The sequence below is a fragment of the Neovison vison genome, chromosome 10, assembly GCF_020171115.1.
Source record: "Neovison vison isolate M4711 chromosome 10, ASM_NN_V1, whole genome shotgun sequence".
NCBI classification, from domain to species: Eukaryota; Metazoa; Chordata; class Mammalia; order Carnivora; family Mustelidae; genus Neogale; species Neogale vison.
In genome coordinates, this window is record NC_058100.1 from 38,238,534 (window position 1) to 38,264,985 (window position 26,452).

At 40.8% G+C, this 26,452-nt stretch overlaps 1 protein-coding gene and 1 pseudogene across 1 annotated transcript in view; one reads left to right on the forward strand and one right to left on the reverse strand.

The window, feature by feature from the left end:
• Positions 1-26,452, forward strand: part of WDR64 (WD repeat domain 64) — a 115,036-nt gene that overhangs the window by 17,394 nt on the left and 71,190 nt on the right. Inside the window, exons 7-8 of the mRNA XM_044267023.1 lie at positions 15,089-15,168; positions 26,006-26,145. Coding sequence (XP_044122958.1) covers positions 15,089-15,168; positions 26,006-26,145 — 220 coding nt within the window. The remainder of the gene's footprint in view (positions 1-15,088; positions 15,169-26,005; positions 26,146-26,452) is intronic.
• Positions 24,484-24,584, reverse strand: LOC122918927 (annotated as a pseudogene).

Here is a 26,452-nt window from a genome sequence, read left to right on the forward strand (position 1 = left end):
TGTCTCTTCAAAAATGATGCCAGGAAAATTGGTCAGTTACATGCAGAAGAATGAAACTGGACCATTTTCTTATACCATACACAAAAATAAACTCAAAATAGATGAAAGACCTCAGTGTGAGACAGGAATGCATCAAAATTCTAGGGAAGAACAGGGGCAGCAACCTCCTTGACCTCGGCCACAGCAACTTCTTGCTACATATGTCTCCAAAGACAAGGGAAACAAAAGTGAAAAGGAACTGTTGGGACTTCATGAAGATAAAAGCTTCTTTACAGTAAAGAAAATAGTCAACAAAACTAAAAGACAACCTATGGGAATGGAAGAAGATATTTGAAAATGTCTTATCAGTTAAAGGGCTAGTATCCAAAGTCTTTAAAGACTTATTGAACTCAACATCCATAAAACAAAAAATCCAATCAAGAAATGGGCAGAAGATATGAATAGACATTTCTCCAAAGAAGACATACAAATGGCCAAGCAGACACATGAAAAAATGTTCCACATCACTCAGCATCAGGGAAATACAAATCAAAACTGCAATGAGATACCACCTCACACCAGTCAGAATGCCTAAAATTAATAAGTCGGGAAACAACAAATGCTGGCCATGACACTGAGAAAGGGGAGCCTCTTGCATATTCTCACAAATGCAAACTGGTGCAGCTTCTTTGGAAAACAGTATGGAGGTTCCTCAAAAAGTTAAAAATAGAGCAAATACAACCCAGCAATTGTACTACTAGGTATTTAACCAAAAGATAAGAACATAAGGATTCAAAGGGGCACCTGCACCCCAATGTTTAAAGCAGCAGTGTCCACAGTAACCAAACTATGGAAAGAGCCCAGATGTTCATCGACAGATGAATGAATAAATGTGTCTACACACACACACACACACATACACACACACACGTATGCACAGCAGAATATTACTCAACCATGAAAAAGAATGAAATCTTGCCATTTGAAATGACATAGAAGGAACTAGAGGGTATTATCTAAGCAAAATAAGTCAATGAGAAAAAGGATAAATACCATATGATTTCACTCATACGTGGGATTTAAGAAACAGAACAGATGAACATAAGGGAAGGGAAGGAAAAATAAAACAAGATGAAAATTGAAAGGAAGACAAACCATAAGAGACACTGAACTCTAGGAAGCAAACTGAGGGTTGACGGAAGGGAAGTGGGTGAGTGGAAGGAATAATTGGGTGATGGCCAGTAGGAAAACAGTACAGAAGTTCCTCAAAAAATTAAAAATACAACTACCATATGATGCAGTGATTCCATTTCTGGGTAGTTATCTGAAGAATATAAAACATGAATTCAAAAAGTTATATGGACCCAACATTAATTACAGTATTATTTATAATAGCCAAAATATGGAAACAAAGTAAGTGTCCCTTGATGGATGGATGAAAGGGTAAAGAAAATTGGTACATATGTAGAATGCAATATTATTCAGCCACAGAAAAAAGAATGAAATCTTGCCATTTTTGACAACATGGATGAATCTGGAGGCTTATATCAAGTGAAATAAGCCAGACACAGAGAGACAAATCCTGAATGGTATCACTTACATGAGGGATCAAAAAAAAAAAAAAATCAAGCTCATGAAAACTAAGAGTAGAAAAGTGGATGCCAGGGGCTTGGGTGTTGGAGAAATAGGGAAAAGTTGGAAAAATGTGTAAACTTTCACTTATCTGAGGATCTAGTATGTAACATGGTAACTGTAGTAGATAACACTATATTGTACAACTGAAATTTAGGTGAGAGTAGAACTTAAATATTCTCAGAAGAAAGAAAGAAAAAAGGGGAAATGGAAGGAAGGTAGGGAAGGAGGGAGGGAGAAAGGAAGGAAGCCAGGGACGGAGGAAGAAAGGGAGGAAAAGAAGGGAAGGGAAAGAAGGAGGAAAGGAAAGAAAGAAAGAGGGGCATCTGAGTGGTTCAGTTGTTTAAATGTTGGATTCTTGATTTTGGCTCAGGTCATGATCTCAGGATTTTCTGAGATCATGAGGATTTTCTGAGATCATGGCTCAGGTCATGATCTCAGGATTTTCTGAGATCATGAGGATTTTCTCTCTCTCCCTCTACCCCTTCCCCACTCTCTCACTCTCTCTCAAAATAAAAAAAGAAAGAAAGAGAGAGAAAAAAAGAGAAGAAAAAAAGAAAAAGGTAAATATGTGGGGTAATGGGTAGTTAATTAACTCGACGGAGGGGAATCCTTTTCATGGTGTATTCATACACCAGATCCAAAAAGCCCTAAAAGATAATAACAGAACAAAACACTAATGGTCAAGCCTTAAAACTATAAAACCCCTTCTTGATGATTTAATTCCATTCTTTAAAATTCAATTTCCATGATTGTAATTATTTTTTTATGAATTTCAGCCTTTCTATCTAAAGAGTTAGTGAGTTGCAGTGACATTGCATCATAGCTGGAGGACTTGGGTTCAACTAAAAGGCGGCTGGGAAAAGTGGTGAATAGTCTGTTTGTCCTACTAACAACACACAGATGATAACTCCCAGATCCTTCCTATTTTTTTTTTTTTTAAGAGAGACAGAGGGGGAGAAAGTGTGTATGCAAGCTGGGGGGAAGGGGCAGACGGAGAGGGAGAGAGAGAATCCCAACCAGCAAGCAGGCTCCATGCCCAGTGTGGAGCCCCACACAGGGCTTGATCTCCCGACCCTGAGATTATGACCTGAGCCAAAACCAAGAGGCAGTGGCTCAGCCAACTGAGCCACCCAGGCGCCCCTCTATTGAGTTTTTAAATGAAATGCACAAAAAGTGAGAGGAAAAGGGAGCCTCCACACATATAGAGCTAGAATTTCTTTAAATTCCAAGATTTTCAATTTAAGAAATAGACTAACAAAATTAGAAATTTTATGAAAGAAAAGAGTATCACATCTCTAAAATGACTGACTATACCCTACATTTTCTTGAAAGTTAGAGTCTTCATGAAAGACACATATTTCCCCCTCATTTAGAAAAAGATAAAAATGTTTATCTTGTTGTATAACATATTGCACTGAGAAAATGAAGTAAAAACTTTTCACAGCACATTGAAAACAGTTTCATTTCTTAACATCAGATCTGATTCCACAAACATCATTTCTATGGCATAATTAATTTTCATTTAGTTTCTGTAACATAATTAACTACTAGTGATTATACTCTGGCATTTTAAAGGAGTGCATTTCTGAAACATTTAATTAAGAGATAGATGCAACTTAATTCCTAATTGATTTGTATTATGTTGGCAATTTATAATATATTCATACCCATAAAGAAGCTTTTGGGAAACCATATGAAATATGATATGCCCTGTGGCATATGCCCTATGAAGATGTATATTCTACTCCAACATCCAGAGAAAAGGATTGTCATCTCCAAGATACACAGATCTACAGGCATGATTTTACCAGCACAAATCTTCCCAGTACATTCACCAGCGTAATTCTAACAGTCGACATGGTAACTGGAAAACTATACATAGGTCATGTACTTCAGCCTTTAATCCAGAAGTGTATCAGTAATTCAATGAACATTTTTAAAAGATTTTTATTTATTTATTTGACAGAGACACAGAGAGAGAGAGAGCGAACACAAGCAGGGGGAGTGGGAGAGGGAGAAGCAGGCTTCCCGCAGAGCAGGGAGCCCAATGCAGAGCTCGATGCCAGGCCCTGGTTTCCTGACCTGAGCCAAAGCCAGACGCTTAATGACTGAGCCACCTGGCTGCCCTGATTCAACAAATATTTACTAAGTCACTATGCGTTTAGCACCGTGGACAATACAATATGTTTAAGGCTTGACTCCTGCCTTTATACTTGAACTCTAAGTGAAAAGACAAGAAATACAGCCTAATCCCAATGGCATGCTGGAGTCAGCTCATATCAGCTGATGAGAGCTGATTGCTAAGATTTCAAGAAATTTGACAAACTTAATGAATACTACCATCATTTAAAATGTAATTTTATGAGCTCACAATTCCATTATATGAAAACCAAAAGCAATAAATACTCAAAACTCATCACTTTTTATTTTAGTACATTTTACTGTTATGTATGTTCTTGAGAATTTTATGACCTTAGGGACATAGATCTACTATATAATGGTGTTCAACTGTGTAACTTTCCCCAACCCCAAGTTCAGAGATGTCGTCTTGCTAGTTTGAACTTAGCTACCTTAAGAATACTTATACCATGGAAAACAGCAAATATTATACGCCGACGACCTCCCTGAGCCCCACTTCCCTGGCCCTTGCTCAGTATTAAACATTTACTGGCACACAACCAGTCAGTAAGATAGGATAATTCACATTGCAAGCAGAGCGTGTTAAATTTCAGTTGAATGGCTTATACTTATTGGCATCATAGGGGTCAGAAAAAGGAGTAATAAATGATAGTATTCGAGCAAGCCCTAGAGAGAAGAATAAGTCTTTTATAGAGGATTATGATAATAAATTTGGCAGGGATATTATTAAATAAGAAAGGTTATGGCAGCTAATAATAAGCATGCCAAGTTGGCTTCTGAATGAATTAAGGGACTTATTTCTTCCTAAAGACTGTCTTTATGTTGGTATGTTTAGCTGTGTATTGGCACTCTCACATTGCAAAATAGAAATCAACCCATTGTTCTGAAGAAGACTGACAAGCATCTAGAAGTTTTGTTTTCAGAAAACCCAATATCCCTCCCTGGCCGCTGTGTCTTACATTTTTGGCTCTTGAAGGTTGTGACTCTCTCTATGCCTTCTCAATGGCCTCAGTGAGGTCTCTAACCCTTCATCTCCCCCATTAGCTCCAATTTCATCAGCTCCCTCTTTGACTTCCTTCTCTCCCTCCCCACCTGGAGCCCAGACTCATCACCTGAGCTCATATCTCACCAGCATTCTTCTGTGCTATGCATCCCCTTCGGCCATGCACCAGTCAGCAGAATCCCAACCCTTCTGCTCAACAGAGTCCTTGGTCTCTCCTCCCAGACCTTTGTGTCCTCATTTCTCCCTGTTTGGTCCCCTCAGACTATTCCCAGCTCCAGCTCTGCTTACTCTCCACAGATGTCCCGTCCTACGTGACCACAAAACCCTGAGGCCTTTAGAATAATTCCCAGCAGCCCAAATCATTTGGAATCTTCTATGTCTTCACCTATCCTTGATCTTTTCTTTTGGTCTTAGAGGTTGAGACATCAAACATTTCATCATTGGCCTTGCATTTTTTAAACTTCTTCTGCAGGATCTTGCTGATCTCAGTTTCTCCCACTCTCTCATTTCCTCCTATAGTACTCAAGTCTCTTCTAATGTGAGTAATGTTTTGCTTAACATATAATCTCCTTTGAACTATTATACTCTACCTCTTCCAGAAGATGTACTCTTCATTCACTGTCTCCACTACTTTGGCATTATTTGTTCCCTCTATAATCCTCTCTCCTATAACCTTTCCCCATCCTACTCTGTAGAAGAGACTCTCAAGTTGGCCAATGTCTACACTGTATAACTGAGAGTCACTGAACTTGTCAGATAGCCTCAGGACATTCAGCGTTACTTATCTTACTCAGTAAAACTCTATTCTCTTATCTTTTGGGAAGCCAAAGTTTTCTCCTGGTATCTTACTATTCCTTTTCTTTATGACTCCTCTTTTTGGTGTCTGCTGTTGAATGGGGTGTTCTCTAAAGTACTCTCCCTAGACAACTTTAATTCTCACTTTCTAGGCACTTCTTGGGTGATGTTCCTCTTCTCTAGCCTACTAAGACCTATATGCTGATGAAACCCAAGCTATTTTGGATTTTGGACTTAGTATACCTGCTCACCATTTCCACTTGGATATCCTATAGCCCCTCAAACTCATATGTTCATAACTGAACTTAACTCCCCCACTTCTCAATCTATATATTTTATAGGATTTTTTATTTCTCTTGATCCATCAAATCATCCTAGGCAGAAATCTGGCAACTCCTCGTCATTCCTTCCATAAACCACCAATCAACAAATTCGTCTGTATTCTCTTATGAACACTTGTTGGATCTGTCTTGTCTTCTGTATCTCTATCCCCCTAGGCTATGATCTCCAACTGGTATCTTGCCTCTATTTTATTACCGCCAAAACTATTGTCTATTAGTCTTCCAGAGTATTTTTATGAAGATGATATCCAACCATCTCAATAGCTTTCATGTTTCTCCATCCCCTACCATAGCACTTCCATAGTCTGGTCCTGCCAGCCTCTTCACATCGTTCCCTTCACTGCCTTGTTCTTAGGTTTCTTTAACTCTGAGCCTGTGGCTGCTCCCTGGATAATCCATGCTGGGAGTTTGTACATGTTTGGTGCTGAAATAATCTTCCCAATCTTCCTCTCCTCCTTTCCTTCAACCTCCATAATCTTTTTTTTTTTTTTTTAATTTTGGAAAAGAGGAAAAGTTTTTGTTTATAGTTTTTTTCCAATTTTATTGAGGTGTAATTGACCCTATAATCCTTCAAGGGTCAGATGATACCAACTCTAGCAAATTGTTCTAACTCTTTCTGAGTACCTCTTTCCCCAGCTGGGTTAGGTATCTGTTTCGTGCCTCAGTCTCTTTATTTGTTGTTTTTTAATTATGTTCAAGGGTGTGTCTTTAGAAGACACCAAGCTTGTTGAGAGTTATTAATATACCCAACATTGTCTAACTAACTGTCTTATGACTTGAGGGATATGACCACTCTAGAAGAAACTCTAGAGCCTGAATATTTATTTGTTTATCAAATACTTACTGATGAGTTAATACATTTGAGTCACTGTTCTATATGCTGGGAATTTAAAGATGAGTAAGACTAGGTCCTTGATCTTGTGTCTAATGAGAGAGAAAACAAAGACATTCCCACAGAGGATGATAAATGTCATGATATAGATATTAGAGAGGTATAGAGAGGAGCAGAAGAGAGTTCTTAGAACATCTTAAATAGGATTTTGAAGGGAGAAAAATTGGAGAAGGCTTCCTGAAGAAGGTGTCATGCATGCTGAGTTTTGAAGATCTGGTAAGGGTTAGCTAGGCACGCCATTCCATGAGAGTAGATAAATAGCCACATGAAAGAGCTGGCATTTACGAAGATATGGAAATGAAAAAGAAAATAGTGAGTTCTAGAAACTCACTATAATTAGAGCACAGAAAGGGAGAAGGGTTGGGAAAGATGAGGAGGGACAAGCCAAACATGAAAAGGCCTACACACCAGACAGAAGTCCTGGAGTATTAACCTGAGAGCTATATGAGCTGTTGAATTCTTTGGCTGGGAGAATGGTCAATGAGGAGTTCTTGACAAACTGCCCTAGCAGTGAGAAGGGGAATGGGTTGGGGAAGGAGGAGATGACTGGGGTGATAGGGTAATAGTTCAGAAAGAAGCTGACGAGAGCTGGAACTCAACCGGTAGAAGTGAGAATGGAGAGAGACCAGATCCATATATAATTTATAAGCATTGGCAACCTACTGGATGAGAGGAACAAAAAGAATCTAAGTTTCATTTTTTCGTTTGCAACCGTGTTTTTTGCATATGTATTATATACCAAAAACTGTTCCAAGAATTGATAAACGGTATGCAAAAAAGACCAACTCTCTCCTCTCTAGGAGCACATATTCTAGTGGAAAAGACATAATCCAGTAAATGATACAAATTTAGGAAATGAAGTAGAGTTACAGGATGAAGTGACTGGAGGCATATTTTTGACAGGATGGTCAGGAGAGAGTACTCTGGGGAGCTCACGTTTGAGCAAAGAGCCTTATGAGGTGAAGAGCCAAATCATGAAAGATCCAGAGGAAGTCTGAGAGCAGCGGAAGCTGCTGGGCTTCTAGCTGGGAGGGCTCTTTGCTTGGCCTTGCTGTTTCCTAGGAGAGAATGTGAGTAAAGGAGTATGCTGACAAGGGAGCAAATGAGTTCTAATGTCACTTCTGCCACTTGTTGGTTAAGTGGTCTTGGGGATGTTACTTACCTGAACCTCAGTAACCTCGTTAATGAATGGGGATCATACTTTTTTAGCTCGCAGGACTTTTGCATTACTCAAACAAGCCGAAATGAGTGAAGGTCTCTTGAAAACTGTAAAATACTGTAACAGTTAAAAGGGTTATTATTTGCTTGTAGATATTTATGATCTTTCACAAAGAATTGATTTTTAAAGAACATTTTGATTTCTGTGTGCTGTCAAAATCCAGAATAATGACGGTACTGGGGGAAAAGAAAGGCATTAATCTTTATCTTGGGGAAAAGTTATGATGGGGCCCATACTCCCTTTTTTCAAGCATTAAGATCTTTTAATCAAGTGGTGATTCTTGTGTTAGGTTTTAAATAGGATAGTAATCTTTTTGCTCTCATTTAGATTGCATACCTTCTTTTTGTGAGGGCAAATATGTCCTTCAACTAGCAGGATCCAAGGCAAATCTAATTCCCCTTTTTCACCCCAGTGGAGTAACCTCAAGAGCACGGCTTAGTTGTTCATACTCTCCCTTTTTTATTCCTTCTTTATGCTGTATCCCAATCCATTTTCCTGTGCATGTGCACACTCACACACACACACAAAGGCAACCATTCTGTTGGGTTTCATATATCTTTTCGTTTATACATTTCCTTAAAAATATATATTTGTATGTATTTTTAGTTTATGTTATGGTATTACAGGGAATTTAAATTCCTACTCTGCCGCAGACTTGGTACTTAGTAGCTGTAAATCCTTAGATTCTCTGGAAGGTTTTATTTTTCAGACTAGCCAGTACTTTCTCATCCATGCTCTGGAAAGTGTCTATTTTGCAAGAGTCAGGAGTTTGTCTCCGAGCCCAATTCTGAACTTCCTAGTATTTACCATAACGCTTGGGATGTAGCTGATGATACATTCAGCTGGAGAGAGTCAGGATACAGAGGTAAAAATACTCAAGACAGCCTCAGCAAACGGTGATCATCGATCTATTCAGTCAGATTCTGGCTGAGCTTTTCAGTGGTTTCCTTGGGCCACTCTCGTAAATCTAGAAGCTATAGAGATTTCTCAAGTGATGCGGTATAATAACGTTTTCCCGAAACGCCGGTACCATTGGAGAGGCATCTCAAGAAGAGGTCAGGTCCTCTTCATCGCTAGATTCAACATATCCCTATTTCTGCAATCTCCTATAATGAGTCTTAAGTTTAGCCAGATGAAACTGCAATTACACTAATACATGATTGGCCAGCTGTTAAAATGGGAGCCAGCACGGCTCCCAAAAAGGCAGGGAAAAAACTCCTCTTGAAAAAATTTCCATTTCAAACATGATTACCATTTTGGTTATAATTTTGTATGGTAATTTCACAAATGGAGTTTTGTACCAGCAAGAAAATGAACATCTGCAATTAATTATGCCGTGTAAAGGAGATTGGCCTGTTGCAAGACAGAAGTTGAACCTTTAACCCTTGGATAGCTTGACAATTCCCCAGAGAGGAACAGCTAACTATTCAGCATTACTTTTCCTCAGTTACCCAATTCGGTGGCAGGTCATTATACGGGAAAGTGGATAGTGCCCCCCCAAGCGGGTTCCAACAGAGCCAGGCAGAACTGGTCTCTGTCCTAGCACTCACGAGCTTTGGGACCACCGAACACCATGCACACAATACCATTAGCTCTTCTCCATCTGTTTTCCCATCTTTAGATGGGAAGGAAGACACCTACCTATCTTATCGTCTTATAAAAGGCACCTAAGTTACCTCGTGTAGAGTGCTGACTTAATGCCTGGCACGTAGGACTCAGTAAATGTAAGTTCCTTTCTTTGTTCCCATCAGAGAGATACTGAAATGCATCCAAAAAAAAAGAATTTGAATCCTGAGAACAGGTGGAGTGACTGACTGTAGAGCTCTCCTGGTTTGGGCTTCGTTCTCCTGCATCTGGAGTAAGGGTCATAAAGCCCCATGGACCAACTCCAGCAGGCCACCTGTTTTTGTAACATCTGCACACCAAGAATGATTTTTCCATTTCCAAATTGCTGAACAAATCAAAAGAATAATACTTCATGCCCCCTGAAAATTATATGAAATTCAAATTTCTTTGTTTATAAACTTGTATGGGAACAGGGCCATGCTTGCTCATTTATGTATTATGTATGGCTGTTTTCATGCTACAGTGGCAGAGTTGAGTGGTTGGGACAACAGAGCCTGTATGGCAAAGTCTGGAATATTCATTATTTGGCTCCTTAAAAAAAGAGGCTGCCAACTGCTGATCTAGAGTTTTCTGTTGGACTCTCCCTTGTCCCTTGGGATTGGGCACAGTATGGATCAGTGGCAGGTAATACTGCAGAGTGTGGACCACTTAAAAAAATACCTAAGCGTGAGGCATTCTTACCTCACATCTTCTAGGAGAAAATAAAAATGCCTTCTTCCTCACTACTTGCCTTGACTTCCACTAACTAGCCCCACCTCCAAGGAGAGAAAAGATACTGGCTCAATAACTACTCTTTATTAGTCACTGAATCCCTCCCCAACCTCCAATGCCTTCCTATCTGAGTACCATCTTACATTCAATGAACAACACCCCAGTTACCCCCTTAATTTCCATCTGAATAACTTCTTCCCTCCCAGATTTGCATTTGTGTGACAAGAGCAGGGAAGCTGAGGTGAAGGACACTATCATTCAGTTAGGGCCTTTTGATGGGAGACTGAGTTTTTATTTTTTTGAAAGAAATTGTCAGGAAATGTTTCCCTTTCCAAAGTGCTATTGTCTCAAGAGGACCAGGGAAAACTTCAGAGGGAACTTCCCGGAATCAGTACATTTCTGTTCTCTGTGATTCTGGAAAGGGGCACAGTCAACCAGGTGTTCATTTCTTAAGGATATTCAAACAAATATTTGTTGGGAGCCTTCTACGCTCAAAGTACCATGGTGTCTACATTTTATTTTCTATGGAATGGACCACGTGGGCCTACCTTGTACATGAGACTGAGCCTGGAGCCATCCTGCCATTTGTGGTGTTTACGGGGCTCACTGAGACACCCTGGCCAAGTGGGTGGCCCTCCCACCCCTTCTCACCCACCACCTAATCCTTGAGGAGAGAAAATGGTGTGGAGGACCTGGGCTCAAGTCCAAACATAAAACCAAATACTTCCCTGCATTGTAAGATATGAGTAGAAACATTCTTCACTCTTTAGATGAAGAATGCTATAGAAATACCAGCTGATTAGCCTGGGATGGAACCCCACATCGGGCTCCCTCCTTGATGGAAAGCCTGCTTCTCCCTTTCCCGCTGCTCTGCGCGGTTGTCGCGAGTGCGCACTCCCTCGTTCTTCCGCTCCCCACCCCCACCAGCCCCGCTCGAGCGATAGCGCTCTTTCTCTTTCTTTCTCTCTCACTCTCTCTCTCTCCCTCCCTTCCCCCCCCGCCCCCCCCCACCCCGTCTGTCAAATGAATCAAATCTTCACCACAACTGTGGGTTGCTGGGGGGAGGGGGCTTGGGAGTAGGGGGGTAGGGTTATGGACATTGGGGAGGGTATGTGCTTTTGGATAAATTGGAAGGGGAGGTGAACCATGAGAGACTATGGACTCTGAAAAACAATCTGAGGGGTTTGAAGTGACGGGGGGTGGGAGGTTGGGGTACCAGGTGGTGGGTATTATAGAGGGCGGGGCTTGCCTGGAGCACTGGGTGTGGTGAAAAAATAATGCATACTGTTTTTCTGAAAATAAATAAATTGGGAAAAAAAAAAAAAAAGAAATACCAGCTGATATTACCATGATAGATTTCTTACAAAGCGTTTGATTTCTTAGAATGGCCTGGTGTGTTTTGGTTAGAGTAAGATATACCCAGTTACAGAATAAAAAAGCAGCCATCAAAAGAAATGAAATCTCACCATTTGCAACAACGTGGATGGAACTAGAGGGCATTATGCTGAGTGAAATAAGTCAATCAGAGAAAGAAATTACCACATGATCTCCCTGATGTGGGGGGTTTGGCGGGTAGGGAAGGAAAAAGTGAGACAAGTTGGGATAGGGAGGGAGACAAACCATAAGAGACTCTTAATCTCAGACAAACTGAGGGTTGCTGCGGGACAGGTGCAGAGAGGGTGACTAGGTTATGGACATGGGGGAAGGCATCTGTTGTGGTGAGTGCTGTGAACTGTGTAAGCCTGACAATTCACAGACCTTTCCTCTGGGGCAAATAATACATTTTATGTTAATAAAAATAATTAATAAAAAAGAATATTATAGAGATGTGAACACACAAAAAAGCAATCTATTAAAAAATATACAGTTGAATATGTATATAAAGTATCTATTTTTGAGTTTTTTCATCAATTGACATTAATTATAGCTTTAAAAGCTGAAATAGTTAAAGGTACAGTTCATTCATTTGTAATCCATCTAACAATGTGGGCCAGAAAAATAGAGTATAATTCTATTGGGCAGGTATTTAAAACTACAACAACAACAAATATAAATGCTAAATGTGTATAAGTTCCATTGCAGATGCTGAGAAATTGAGAAAATGATACATTTTTTTTCATGCTCAACTAACAGGATATCAAATAGTTCTTTTCCTGCTGCCTTGGGATTTTAGCTAATGCCCCATTTTCAAGGAAAGTCTGCTGAAACATCCTCAGAATTATTACAAGGTAGTCAGAGCAGTCCTGTGACCCTTCTGCCATTGTCCATCCCCAGCAAAGAGGGGACAACTAGCAATTCCAAAATAATTGAAGAGAAGAATCAAGGAACACAGCTGTGGGACTAATTGGGGAAAGTTGGGGTGATTCATCTGTCTTCTCCGGGTGGAAAGTGGAGGTTGGAGAGAGAACTCCCCCTACCCCAAGCCAAGTGAGGACAGCTTCAGGAGAACCCATTCCATGAGAACCTGCCCCGGAAGAGCCAAAAGGGGTGGGTGGGGAAGGCTGCTGGCTGGGCCACATTGTAACTTATGTGGCCCTGGGTCCTTTGCCTTCATGGGTCCCTCCCACCATAATACTATTCCAGATTCCACATGATTTTTGATATAACTTCAAATACTTCCATATTTTTTCTGTTTCAGAAAAAAGTAGTTTTTCATGGTTTCTGGAAATTTTATTTTTTTTTTTGATGTGAGAAAAAATGAAAACATTTATCATGACCTCAAACTTACATTTTCTTTCCTTCTGATTTTAAGAACAATTAGAGCATTTTTGTAGGACCCTGAAAGTACCATGAGCCCGAGGCACTGTGCCTTCTGCTAATGGACACATTCCTCCCTTGGACCCACGACAATGGGAGGGGCTGTGGTCACAATGACACTGCTCCATGTGGCAAGCCGTGTGAACTGTGTCCCATGAGACTCAGGAGGTATCTTAATAGAAGCTGTGCTAATGGGAGCTGGCCCAAGAGGCCTTGTTGTCAGTGCAAGGGGACACGGGAAGAGGCCATGTTTGGAGACAGAGGTAGAAGAAAATGGTGCCATTCCTGGTTTGAAGCCCCATGAAGCTCAGCTCAGTCCATCTACCCGCGACAGTTAGAGAGTGTGTCATTGGTAAAACTCGAAATGAGTCCCCAATCAGAACTGTCTGCTTCTTCTCTAGGACATTTAAACATTTTCACAATTCTGAATTCTGACTTTAGACTTCTGTTACTACATCGAGGCTTCTTTTCATGAACTTCGAAAAAGAAAGAAAAGAGTGAGGAAGTATTTTATGTACTGATTTGGAAAGGTCTTCAAGATATAATATTAAGTGAAAAAAACAAAGAACAGAATGATATACACAACCATGTGTGTTTAAAAGGAAAGTAAAGAACACACAAGCCTCAGAGGCAAGAGGAGAAGAAGGCCAGTTGCTTTCCTTCCCTCCCTCTGCTTCCCCCCACAATCTCCCACTCCCTCCCCCCGCCCTGGCTTCAGGGTCTGCTTACCTCCTGGTCTGGGGCTCCTTCTGGGTGCCCCCTTTCATGTCTCCTTCTTTTCCCCATCTGGTCAGATGTAGTAAGAGCTCTCAACTATTGCTAGTATCTGAGGGCAGTAGTAGTAGTATTACCCCATTTAATAAATTAGGACGCTGAGGCACTGAATGAAGCCAGGATTTAAACCTACACATTTTCACTCAAGCTCAGCTCTTTTAAGCCCAGCATAGTAATACTCACAGATACCAAGTTAACATTCAAAAGTTATATACCAAAATTATATAATAGATGCTCTAGTTGTAGGGAAAATAACATGGTACCAGGAGATAGAAGACACTACTCCATTAGTGAGGGCAGGACTGTGGAGTTGAGGCAAGGCCCGTGTGAAAGGGCAGCCTGTGAGCTGACACTCACAGGAGGAAGGTTGCTAGAGGGACTGGTATCTGGGGCCAGCACATCTTGGGCTTGTGCAGAATCTCCCGAGGAGGGAGAGAGCTCAGTGCAGCCAGATGGGGGGCTGGCTAGAGCAGAACGGCTGGAGCACAGCATGAGGGGAGAGAGGAAGGCATGGGGCCGCCCAGGGCCACGCAGGCCAGGCAGGCCAGATGAAGGAGCTCAGCTCCTCTCGAAGCCTCGGGAAGCCCCTGGAGAGAAGTGCTATGCTCTCACTCAGGTTTTAGGAAGACCATCGTGGCTGAAGAATGACAGCAGGATTTGAGGTGGGAATGTAGACAGAAAGATGGACAACAGTGGAAGCTGAGAAGTTAGCACTTGGTTGCAGAAGGTCTGGTGGGGGGGGGGGTCGGAGGCTTGAACCTAGACACTGTAATGAGAATGGGAAGAAGTGGTCAGATTTCAGGTGTATTTTAGAGGTTAAGTCAACAGGACTGGACAGCAGTGGGATGTGGTTGGTGGGAGAAGAGGACATGTCCAAAGGTGTTCCTGGCCTTTGGTACACCAAACGGACCCAGTTAGCCATCCATTATCCTTTCTGGATTAAGAAGGATCGGTCTCTGGTCACCACCCCAGCGGGGAGGACTGGGTTTCCTGTTAAGCAGAAACAGTACAGAGTACTATGCTGATATCACCACATTAGGGAACAAGTAGACTCTGTCGGTCAGTGCGGACTTCATCATTACTTATAATAGTTTCTGTGGTTACATAGATTTACAACCAGCTTAGAAATGAGCCTATTGTACACAACCTACGTGTACGTTAGAATTAGTTGGATACAGGGAATTGTAGAGGCTTTACATCTAATTTGTGTTTCCCAGGCCTGTCAGAGAGTTCTCCATGCCAAGAGGAGCCAACACTTTCTGTTACTGCACAAAAGCAAACGTGATCGTCACTGGAGGTAAGGGAACAGTTCGTGTTGTACAGAGATTCTCTACTTTGCCAACCGTGCTCTCCTTGATTAATCTAATGACAGAGTGCTTCTCATGAAATGACAGAGTTTTGCTCCTGGGGAGCCTTTCAGAGAGTTAAAACATTTGCATAAAGTTAAATCTGTCATTCTTTTTCTTTTTGCCTTCTGGATTTGATGGCACACTTAGAAGGTTGTTCCCCAGCACCAGTATATGGGTTATAAATTCTGTATCTTACTCTAACTTTTTTATTGCTTTATATTTTATGTTTGGATCTTCAATTTTTAATTAAATTAAATTTTAATTTTATGTTTGGATCTTTAATCTCTCTAGAAGTTATTTCAGGGAATGAGAGCATGAGATCCCAGCCTGGGGCCCCTGTACGGGCTTTAGAGGAATTCTGGGGTCCCCTGTGGCCTATTGAAACTTGTGTGTCTATGTGCATTTTTCTGCAGAGATAGTCCAAAATGTTATCAGATTCTCAATGGGGTTCATGTTCAAAAGGGTCAAGGGCCAGTGTTTTAGAGTTAGCAGAAAAGAGGCCAAGTAGAGAGCCCGGAAGCATTCTAATGTTTAAGGGTTAAGGAGGATGGAACATAGGACACACAGTCGTCTGTGGAGAGTATGGTATGTGTGATTCAGAGGGGAAGGTGGAGGATAGAAACATTCCTCAAGCCTCAGACTTGTCACCTCTAACCCTAGGGTGCTAATACAGTAGGATGGCTTTGAGCCTGGGTTCTGGAGTCAGACCTTCTGGGTGCACATCCTGGTTGTCTTTCTGGCCTTGGGCAGGTCACTTAATCCCTTTAAGTTTCAGTCTACTCTAAAGTGGGACTGGATAATAGTACCCATTCATAAGATTATTATAAGAATTAAGCAAATTTGAATAAAGTACTTAGCACACAGTAAGTGCACAATATAAATTTGCTAATAATAATACTAACAATAAAAAAACACACATACTTCCTATGGTGGTCCTTAAGATTAATTGAGATAATGTATGCCTGGCACATAGTAGATTTTCAACAAATATTTATTCAATCTGTCTACAACACATAGACAAAGTCATGTGGACAAAAATGTGGAGGTTTTGTTGGAATAAAATGAAACGGAAGGTTCCAGTCAGGAAGCTGTTCCGGGAGTCATGAGTGAAGTGGTGAGGGTCTGATTATTGCAAGTGAAATGGAAGAAGAAAGGACAGAGCCAATCCCATGGGAAAGAAATCAGTCATAAAACCTGAAGCCGGAATGACATTGGGATTAATAAGAGGGATCAATCAGCTCTGAGTTTGTAAGGTGGGAAAACGGAAGAGTAGCAACTGTATTGTTACCAGAGATCAGGAAGAGGGTGCTCACGTGGGAAAGAGAGCAAACACATCTCAAGTTTGAGCTTGAATGTCAAGTGGGATTAGACACCTGGGAGTATGCTCCTTCTGGTGATGAAAAAAGACCCAGTTGGAGCTAAGGGTTATGAGGGCCCCCAGGCTGCCAGCGTGAGTGAGATGAACTCCCAGAGGCACCTCAAGATCAGAGTCACCTTCAACAAGGAGCATGTGGACTTGAAAGATATAAATGAGCAACGCAGAAACTCAAGTAAACATCAAGAAATGGCCTATACTGGAGATCTGAACATTATTAAGAAGGGAAAGAGTAAACACAATTTTTAAGAAAGCTCTGCCATCCAAAAGATCAACACATGTACCATTTGGAAAACGCTTTGAGCAAGAATATTTATTAAAAGAGCAAAAAAATGTTTGATGAGTAAGTGCTCCCAGCTCCTTCCACATGAGATTTCTTCAAATTCCTTCCCCCAAAACACAGACAGCTACGACGTTTGGTTTTCTACCAAGATTAGCCTGCCTCAGCCCTGAAATGCCGATATTGGTAAGTACTGTTGACCCTTGAACAACACAGTGGTCTGGGATGCCAGTCACCCCCATGCCACCACCACCGACAGTAGAAAGTCCACATGTAACTTTGAACTCCCACAAAACTTAACTACTAGTAGCCTACCATTGACTGGAAACCTTACAGATAATGTAAACTTTGCATTCACACATATTTTGTATGTTCTGTATATTATATGTTGTGTTCTTACAATAAAGTAAACTAGAGAGAAGAAAATGTTAAGAAAATCATAAGACAGAAAAATATGAATTTATAGTTCTGTAGTGTATTTATTTAAAAAAAAAATCTGTGTATAAGTGGGTCCACACAGTTCAAACCCATGTTGTTCAAGGGCCAACTGTGTGAAGATAGCTACACTCTCACTTCACACCTGGCAATCTTCCCTGAGGACATAGAGTTAAAATGTTTTTCAGCAAATGCACAGTACTCATATTGTAATTTGTGCTCCGCTTTGGCCCTTTGACAACACTTACGTAAAACTAGCTTACAGTTCGAATATTATTTTTAACAAATTACATAGCAATTACTGGAAAGCAAAACAAGCAAAAACAATGCATTGAAAGTTAGAAGAGGTGGTTTTATTCATAGCCCAGACACTAACCAGCTGTATGATTTTTAGCTCTCACGTAATCTCCCATTGCTCACATTCCATATCTGGTAAAATGAGGAAGTTAGACTACAAAAATTCCAAGATCCCATTGAGCTTAAAGAATCAGGATTCTGTTGTTTAAAGAAATTCCTGTTCATAGGGAGATAAATTAAAATGTCCTTTGGAAAATTTGGAACCCTCTCTGCCAATCTGGTATATTGTAACTTACTGGTACTCAGTGTATAGTCAGAGCTCTGTGCGCTCAGAAAAATAAGGCATTAATGGGCCACAGACTTCTAAATTTCAACTAAGGACATTAAGGAAAGAAAGCAAAGCATATGGGTAAGAAGTCTGCAGAGTAGAATTTGGAGGTTATGGCTTGGACTGGGAGGAAGTTTCATGGCGCCTGGTAGTGATGATTCTAAGAATGAACAGGGGTCCAAGTCTTTAGGCTGTGCTAATTGAAGTTATCCTTTGAAGAGCTCCATGCCAGTCTAGAACTCATAAGGGAATGAATACTAAAATTACATGTTTTCAAAGGAAAAGAAGTGGCATGCTTATATTACACTTTCTGGATCCCTGCTGCCCTTTGCTGAGTAGATGACTGTCTTGGCTTCTTCCTTGTGAGGGAAATGGCCCCGATCACTCAAGAGGAAAAGGTGGGGTGCTCCAGGGATGAGAGGGAAAGAGCCCAGTAGTCCTCAGAGAGGAAGCAGCAAAATCACCCCAGAATCAAAGTGTGAGGGATATTGCCCTCAACAGGACAGGTCTTCAGTTCTGTGACAGTCATGGCCTTCTGTCCTCCTTCAACTCAAACCCTCCACAGGAAACCCTCCGAGAAAGTAAAATGGCGCAGTTGAAGTGAGATCCCATTTCTAAAATCTGATTGTTCTGAAAAGACAAGCTATCCCATTAATCTTAATAACTCCTTTGACCAGCCCTTTGTTCTTACACAAAATACTTCAAAATGTTAAGAATTGACCAGCTTTCATATAGTTTGTCATCTTAAGCATTTTAATCATTTCTGAGGGGGAAAAATGTGTTTAGTCCAGTTCTGGGATTCAAATCATTTTCGTGTTTACGGATTAAGATGTTTGACCTTCGTGAACCTCAACACTCATTATATTGTGAGATGGCCAGCTACATACAGCCTTGGAATCTTATTTTTCTAGCTCCTTTACCAAAACGAAACATTTAGCAGCATGACTGACAAGCAACTGATACTTCTCGCCATACAAAAATTATTAAATGGTCACAGTTACAGAGCCTCTGTTAGTGGAAGATGCAATTCCTCAGTGACTAGAGACACGTTTTCCTCAGGAGAATACTTTTGTTGATGAGTGATTCAGCCGAGCACGTTGCTAAATGTACCGTGTGGCCCAGCTGATGACTCAACACATACTATGAAAGCCACTTCATGAGGCATAGCTGAATGTGTGAAATTTGCAGGGACGTTTGATGAGCTGGGGAAAACAAAGCCAAACCAGGACAAAGTACTTAATCCAAACAAAAATAAAAACAAATAAAATCGCAAACTTCCTGAGCATTTCTTTTTAGCTCATGGTTGTCTCTATCGGCCATTTTAAGAGTTAAACTCCTCCTTTGGGCGGTTCGATGTAGACAAACGATTCTCTGCCATGCAAGATAATCTGGGGGCTCTGCGTGCATCTGTTATTATTTCATTCCACCAGCATGTCTTGCACAACTGCTACAGACTAGTCGTCATGAATCATAGAGCTCAGGTTGCATTTTAACCTTCAAGAATTCAAAATTTATGGTACGAATAGGGCATGTTAATACACAGCTGTGATACCACGTGGCGCACGAGCAGATTCATGGAACTGAATTCATGGGACACATGGAACAGATTCATAATCATAATAACAACAACACAGATTAAACACCGTCGGCATTCAGAGCTTAATATCACCTCCATTTCTGGTCGTTCTGGCTCTAAAAATCCACTGCACAGATAACGTGAGGATTCCACTGCTATCATCAGAAAGCAAGCAGAGCTGGAGGACCTCTGGTCGCCAAACGGAGGAGACCCCTGTAAGACGGGGCTTCCTTCATAATGCACGCTGGACAAAGCTCTTTGTTCGCTGAGTTTCCCACATGGCAGTCTTCCGTTGTACCCTTCTTCCTGTGGCACCCAAGTCATAGATTTCCTTCTAAGGGTAGCCTGGCCTCATCTTCCAGGAGTGATAAAGTCCAGTTCAGGGGCAGCCTGGCCAACCGCTAGGGGTCCCGAGGCTCAGGTTCTGAACATACTGCAGCAAGGACGAGACTTCTCAGCCATTGCCAGCAAAACGTCAACGCAAGCAAGATACTGCTTTACGGGAATTATCTCATGACCTTTACGATTCCAGACTGCTCTGTATTCCCACAGTAGTAACCTCTCTCTCCACAGCACACAATCATAAAACCTCAGAGTGGGAAGGAATCTTGGGAGATCAAAACTATACAGATAAGAAAATTGAGGCCCCAGAAAAGAGAATGGTTTGCCTCAACTCATCACCTGAATGTGACTAGGCAGCTGGGAGTTCCAGTCTGTTCTCTTTGCTCCCAGCCCCTGCTCCTCCCCACTAGACCACCAGGACCATTGTAACCTTGTTCCCACAGTCCGTCCCTCCCTTCCTTTTCTCTGTGCACTGAGCCAGCTCATGTCCTCAAGAGTGAGACATTTGGATCCACTGACTCACCAGCTGAGATAAGAACTTGCTAAAGGAAAGAAAACCCTATCTTTATATGTGGCTTTATCAGAATCCTGGTTAACAAAAAGAGAGAAACTGAAAATAAATGGAAAATAACAAAGGAACAAGAGATTAACCCCTAAGAAACCATAATGTATTGTTTATAGTATTAAGACCTACCTTCATATTATTATTTTCTGTGACTACTTCCTTTCCCTCTCTAACTTTTATGCTTGCCCTAGAGAACCACTAGATTTCAAACTCTCCAGAGCAGGGCCCATGTTTCATACATCTGTATATCAGTTCCTTTCTCTTTCCCCCAAGCGTTTTATAAAACGTGTTGCAAAGGGCAGGGACTTAGAAGAACAGAGTAGAATTAGCTCATATTCCAGGAACCGCTCAGATTATCGGTGGATGACCCCATGTAGTCTCACAATGAGGTTATGACATAAATTCTGGTCATCCCCATTATACATACAGATAAGGAAACCCAGACACAGGAGGTGAGATCACTTCTTTGAGCCATAATGCTCGTGAGCTATAGAGCCCTGTGTCAAATCAAGGTAGACTTTCCCAAAACCAGCATTTTTTAAGCACTTCATGAGTTACTTGATTAGCCAACTCACTTACTTAGCAAACACATATTATGTACTTGCTATTTGTCAAACACTATAGATGAGAAATATAGCCTCACCAGATAATGGGTAAACAGATCTTTATACAAACCTCAATGGCTGGATAGAGTTCATGCCATAAACAAAATCTGAACCAATCGCCCTCAGAATAGGAAGAAGCGGCCTTAACGCCATCCGAGGCTGGGGACGGTGATCAGGGGTAGCATTAGGAAGGAGGGGTTGGAACTAAGTCTGAAAGGGAATGTTTTGGTCTTCTGAAGAAAAAAAAAAGACTTTTAGTAGGGTCAGTATCTAGAATTTTTTTTGTATATTCAACAGCTAGCAAAATGTCAAGTGTAAAGTAATTTCTCAAGATATTTTTCTTCTTGTTAATAAGGATAACATGGAAGTTTAAAGTTTAAAAAGATATCCTACTTAAAAGAAAGAAAGAAAGAAACAATGAAATGAAACAAAATATCCCACTTACCCATTGAAAATAGTTCTTAAAATATCTTGGGTGCTGTCTTGGTCAGCTTAGGTTGCCATAACAAAATACCATAGGCTGGATGGTTTAAACAGCAGGAATTTATTTCTCACAGTTTTAGAGGTTGGAAGTCCGAGGTCAAAGTGCCAGGATGTGGTCAATGTCTACAAGAGCCCTCTAGATGGCCCGCAGATCCTGTTTTCTTGCTCTCAGAGAGGAAGCGAGCTCTCTGGTCTCTTCTTACAAGGACACTAATCCCATCATTAGGGCCCAACTCTCGTAACTTCATTTAAATTTATTATCTCCCAAAGGCCCCATTTCCAAACACCATCACATTAGAGGTCAAGATTTCATCATTTGAATTTTGGGGAAGTAATTCTATCCATACCAGTTGCCAGAGAAATGGAAAGTAAGAGTGAGCTGTGGCCCTGAGATTTTTCAGCCTATCTCTAGACTCAGATCCCCAGGGACCTCTGGAATGAAACAGGAGTCAGGCGAACATTCAACAGAGGCTTATTTTTGTTTGGATACAGGTTTTCCCTCTCTTGTGCCCTAGATAGTTAAACCTCTGGGCCAGGATTCAGCATCCCAAGATTGAAGTTATAGGAACTCAATAAATATGTGAACTCCTACTGTGGGTTACACACTCGAGAAAGTATAATAAGAAATAAGTTCTGCTTTTAAGTGGATGGTCCAGAAAATTGGGTCATTAATTATAAAAGATGCCAGGGGCAAGGGGTACATAGGGAGGGGTTCTTGGTTTTAAAGACTATGAAGACATTCTGAAATAGTCTTGGAAATACAGTCAGGCTACAATTTGAAGAATTGTTTAGAATACTCAAAGGAGAGAAAGAAAAAGGTTAAGAAAATACTCTTTTCCCTTTTTTCATGGAGCCAGACAACATAAACGTGGAATTATGAAAATATCTGTGTATCACATTTCCCTGGGTTATGAATATCCAACTGGCAAGTCACCTAATTCTCCCACGTACCTGACTGGTTCTTTCAGTGTGTGCAAGTATATTTCCATAAAAAGTCCAATATATATCAGCAAATTCATCCTGTGGGCTACAAAATATACGCTACCTGATTAACACGACCCCTTTGAATTTTAGATTTTGTTAATACATAAATTGTGAGTTTATAACTTAGGCTACATATAAATTATAACTTAGGCTGTAATGCTATTATTTAATCTTTTTTTCCTAGTGCCCTGAAGGTCTTGGGAAATAAATAAGATGCTCAAGAATGCATCAAATATTCCTACTGTGATACCATTTGCTGATATGTGATTCTGGACAAATTGTATTTAAATCATTAAAGTACAGTAAATCATCTAATGAAAAAAATTGGGGCACCTGGGTGGCTCAGTAGGTTAAGCCTCTGCCTTTAGCTCAGGTCATGATCTCAAGATCCTGGGATGGAGCCCCACATCGGGCTCTCTGCTCAGCGGGGAGCCTGCTTCCCCCTCTCTTTCTGCTTGCCTCTCTGCCTACTTGTGATCTCTGTCAAATAAATAAATAAAATCTTTTTAAAAATAATTAGTTAATTAATTAAAACAATTAGACTATGACTATGCATTAGTTCAGGTAATGCTAGATGCTGTAACAAATAAACTCCAAGATGTGTAATGACTCAGACAAAATGGAAATGTTTCTTGTTAGTCATGTAAAATCTAAATCAATTCTCTTAGTTTACTGGCTAAAAGTCAATAATCTGACCACTGTAAGGGACAACTGTAAGGGAGCCTGGGAAATGTAGTCTAGCTATGCGCCCAACAAGAGACAGTTAAAGGTGTAGTGATCAACTAGCCTGTCTTTACCATAAAGCTGGATGTGATGTGTGTGTGTGCATATGATAATAAAATGTTATTAAATTTTAATTTTTACTACCACCAGAATTCTAATGGACCATGGGTATAGGATATGATCAAAAAATTCACAGGAGGAGATACAATTAGCAGATATACACGGGAGAAAATACTCAGCAGCATCAGCTGTCATATAAATTAAATAAAAACAAAGTTTCATTTTAGACATTAAAATAGCAAATATTGGGGTGCCTGGGTGTCTCAGCGGGTTAAGCCTCTGCCTTTGGTTCAGGTCATGATCTCAGGGTCCTGGGATCGAGCCCCGCATTGGGCTCTTTGCTCAGCAGGGAGGCTACTTCCTCTCTCTCTCTGCCTGTCTCTCTGCCTACTTGTGATCTCTCTCTCTCTCTCTCGAATAAATAAATAAAATTTTAAAAAAATTAAAAATAAAATAAAATAGCAAATATTTTAAAGCATGCTAATACCCATGTGCCAGCCAGAATCTGATGAAACTGGTATAATCATATCTAGTTGATGGCCTTGGCATTTAGTTTGATCATTCTGGAAAGCAACCTAACAAAATGAGATTTTTTTTTTAAGACTGTTTTTGTTTATTTGACAGACAAAGATCACAAGTAGACAGAGAGACAGGTGGGGGGGGGCGTGGGGGAAGCAGGCTCCCTACTGAGCAGAGAGCCTGATGTGGAGCTTGATCCCAGGACCCAGAGATCATGACTTGAGCTGAAGTCAGAGGCTTAACTCACTGAGCCACTCAGGCGCCCCACAATATGAGATTTTATCTCTGGTGTATATGCCCAAAAGAAAAAAAAAACCCCACATGAATAACTATTTATTGCAGTGTTCTTGACTAGAGTTAGCAGGAACACTTATCGATAGACAAATGGTAGGAAATTTTGATGTAGCAATTATGAAGGTGTGGTCCTGTGGTCTTCCATAAGTGCAAAAAAAATGAGCAAGTACATTTTATTACTTTAATTATATTGGATATATTAAATTTGTATTAAAAAACGGTACAAATTTCCAGTTAGAGGATGAGTGAGTTTGGAGGATATAATATACACGTGGGACTACAGTTAGCGGTAATGTATTTATAGTTGAAAGTTATGAAGAGAGCAAATCTTACAAGTTCTCATGATAAGAAAAAAAGGTAACCCTGAGGTGAGGCCCGTGTTAACTAACCTTACTGTAATAATCACTTTGCAGTACATACTCATTCCATCCTTGCGCAGGGACAATGTTAATCTCTGCACTGTTCCAATTTTAGTATATGTGCTGCTGAAGTGAGCACTATATTTTTCTTTTAAGATTTTATTTATTGATTCATGGTTGGCGGGGGGGGTGGTGTGCCAGAGGCAGAAGCTCCCCGAGGAGCAAGGAGCCCAATGCAGGACTCTGTCCCAGAACCCTGGGATCACAACCTGAGCTGAAGGCAAATGCTTAACCAGCTGAGCAACCCCCAGGTGACTGCAAGCCCTGTACATACACCAAATAATCATGTTTCACACCTTAAACTCACACAGTGTTTTATATCAACTATATCTCCATAAACTGGGAAGAAAACAAAAGCAACCAGTCCTGCCAATGTCACGTATGATAACAAAGTGACAAATCCATTCTACACAACTTTGATTTGGTCTGTCTCTCTCTGCTCAAAATAGCATGCTGTGATTTTGGGGTAAAAATAAGTTTTAGGAAACAGTGATTTTTTTTTTTAGCATTTTGACAACATTGATATTATTAATGGGTGTAACAAAGATAAAAGTTAGTGATCTTTTTGTTGTTGAGAAGTGGTGATCGAAATACCTGCTGAAAATAATTCAAAGTATTTAAATATGAATGGAAAAGTGTTTTTTTCTTTACTCTGAAAATAAAAATTTATTTGTAAGGAAAAGGGGGGGGAAGAGTGAACAGTGATTAATTATAGGGAGTGGAAGTAGGGATTCTGAGGGAAAAGAAGACTTTTTTCTTGATTTTATTTATTTATTTGACAGACAGAGATCACAAGTAGGCAGAGAGGCAGAGAGAGAGGAGGAAGCAGGCTCCCTGCTGAGCAGAGAGCCAGGGCGGGGCTCTATCCCAGGACCCTGAGATCAGGACCTGAGCCGAAGGCAGAGGCTTTAACCCACTGAGCCACCCAGGCGCCCCGAAAAGAAGACATTTTTGACAAAAGTTATACCCTACTGTATTGTGTAAATCTTTTACTGTGTATCCATATGATTTTAACAATTAAAAAAATAGTAGGTATGCTATGGATGTAACTAGAGGCAAATTATATATGCTTATGGATATGTGCTAGGAGGGAAGATGGAGACATTTGATTTGTTATAATGGTAGAGATTATGTGTAATTTTCCTCTTCCTCTGAATGTGAAAACAAAAGAACAGCTGTCTAAAATTCTTTGGGAAGTAAATAAAGCATAAATAATACATTAATCCATGAATGAGTGGGAAAGTACTGAATCAAGAAAAGGACTCATAAAATATTTATAAGAATTCACATTTGTGTGTGTAAATACAATTATTCCCAAACAGCCTTGACAGGAGGAAGGGGCTCCAAAACAAGTCAGTCCTAGAGGGCGTCCTGGAAGAAGCAGACTGTGATTTGATATTAGAAGGACAATAAGGTTATGATTGAGTGAGAGGGACTCTTTAAACTCTGACCAGCTGTGTCGCAGAGAAAACTAATAACCCCCCATGTCGCCCTTCCCAGGAGATGACAAGGTGCTCCGTTTGTGGCACCCCAACATCAGCACCAAGCCCGTGGGGAAGCTCGTGGGGCACATGTTCAGCATCACAGAGATCGTAACAAATGAGAAAGATCAACACATCATCAGCCTCTCCTCAGCAAAGGTAACAGAAAACAACATAAATGAAACCAGTCACATTTCCCCCTAAAATCAGCTACTGGAAAAACTAGAACACATAGAGTTTTTGACTGAAATAGCTGCTATCACTGAGAAGAATATTGTCAGGAAGGAGACGGAAATGATGAGCCACCGTTTCTGCCCGGGTTTCTGCTGACGAGGGCGTAGGGAAGAACACATCAGAAGACAGGCGTTCGGGGAGGAGGCGCTGGGAAGGAGCCAGTATGGGCCTCCCGTGGCAGATGGGACATTTTGGGCCAAGACAGAAAGCGCGAGGCTTCTGTCGTAGTGGC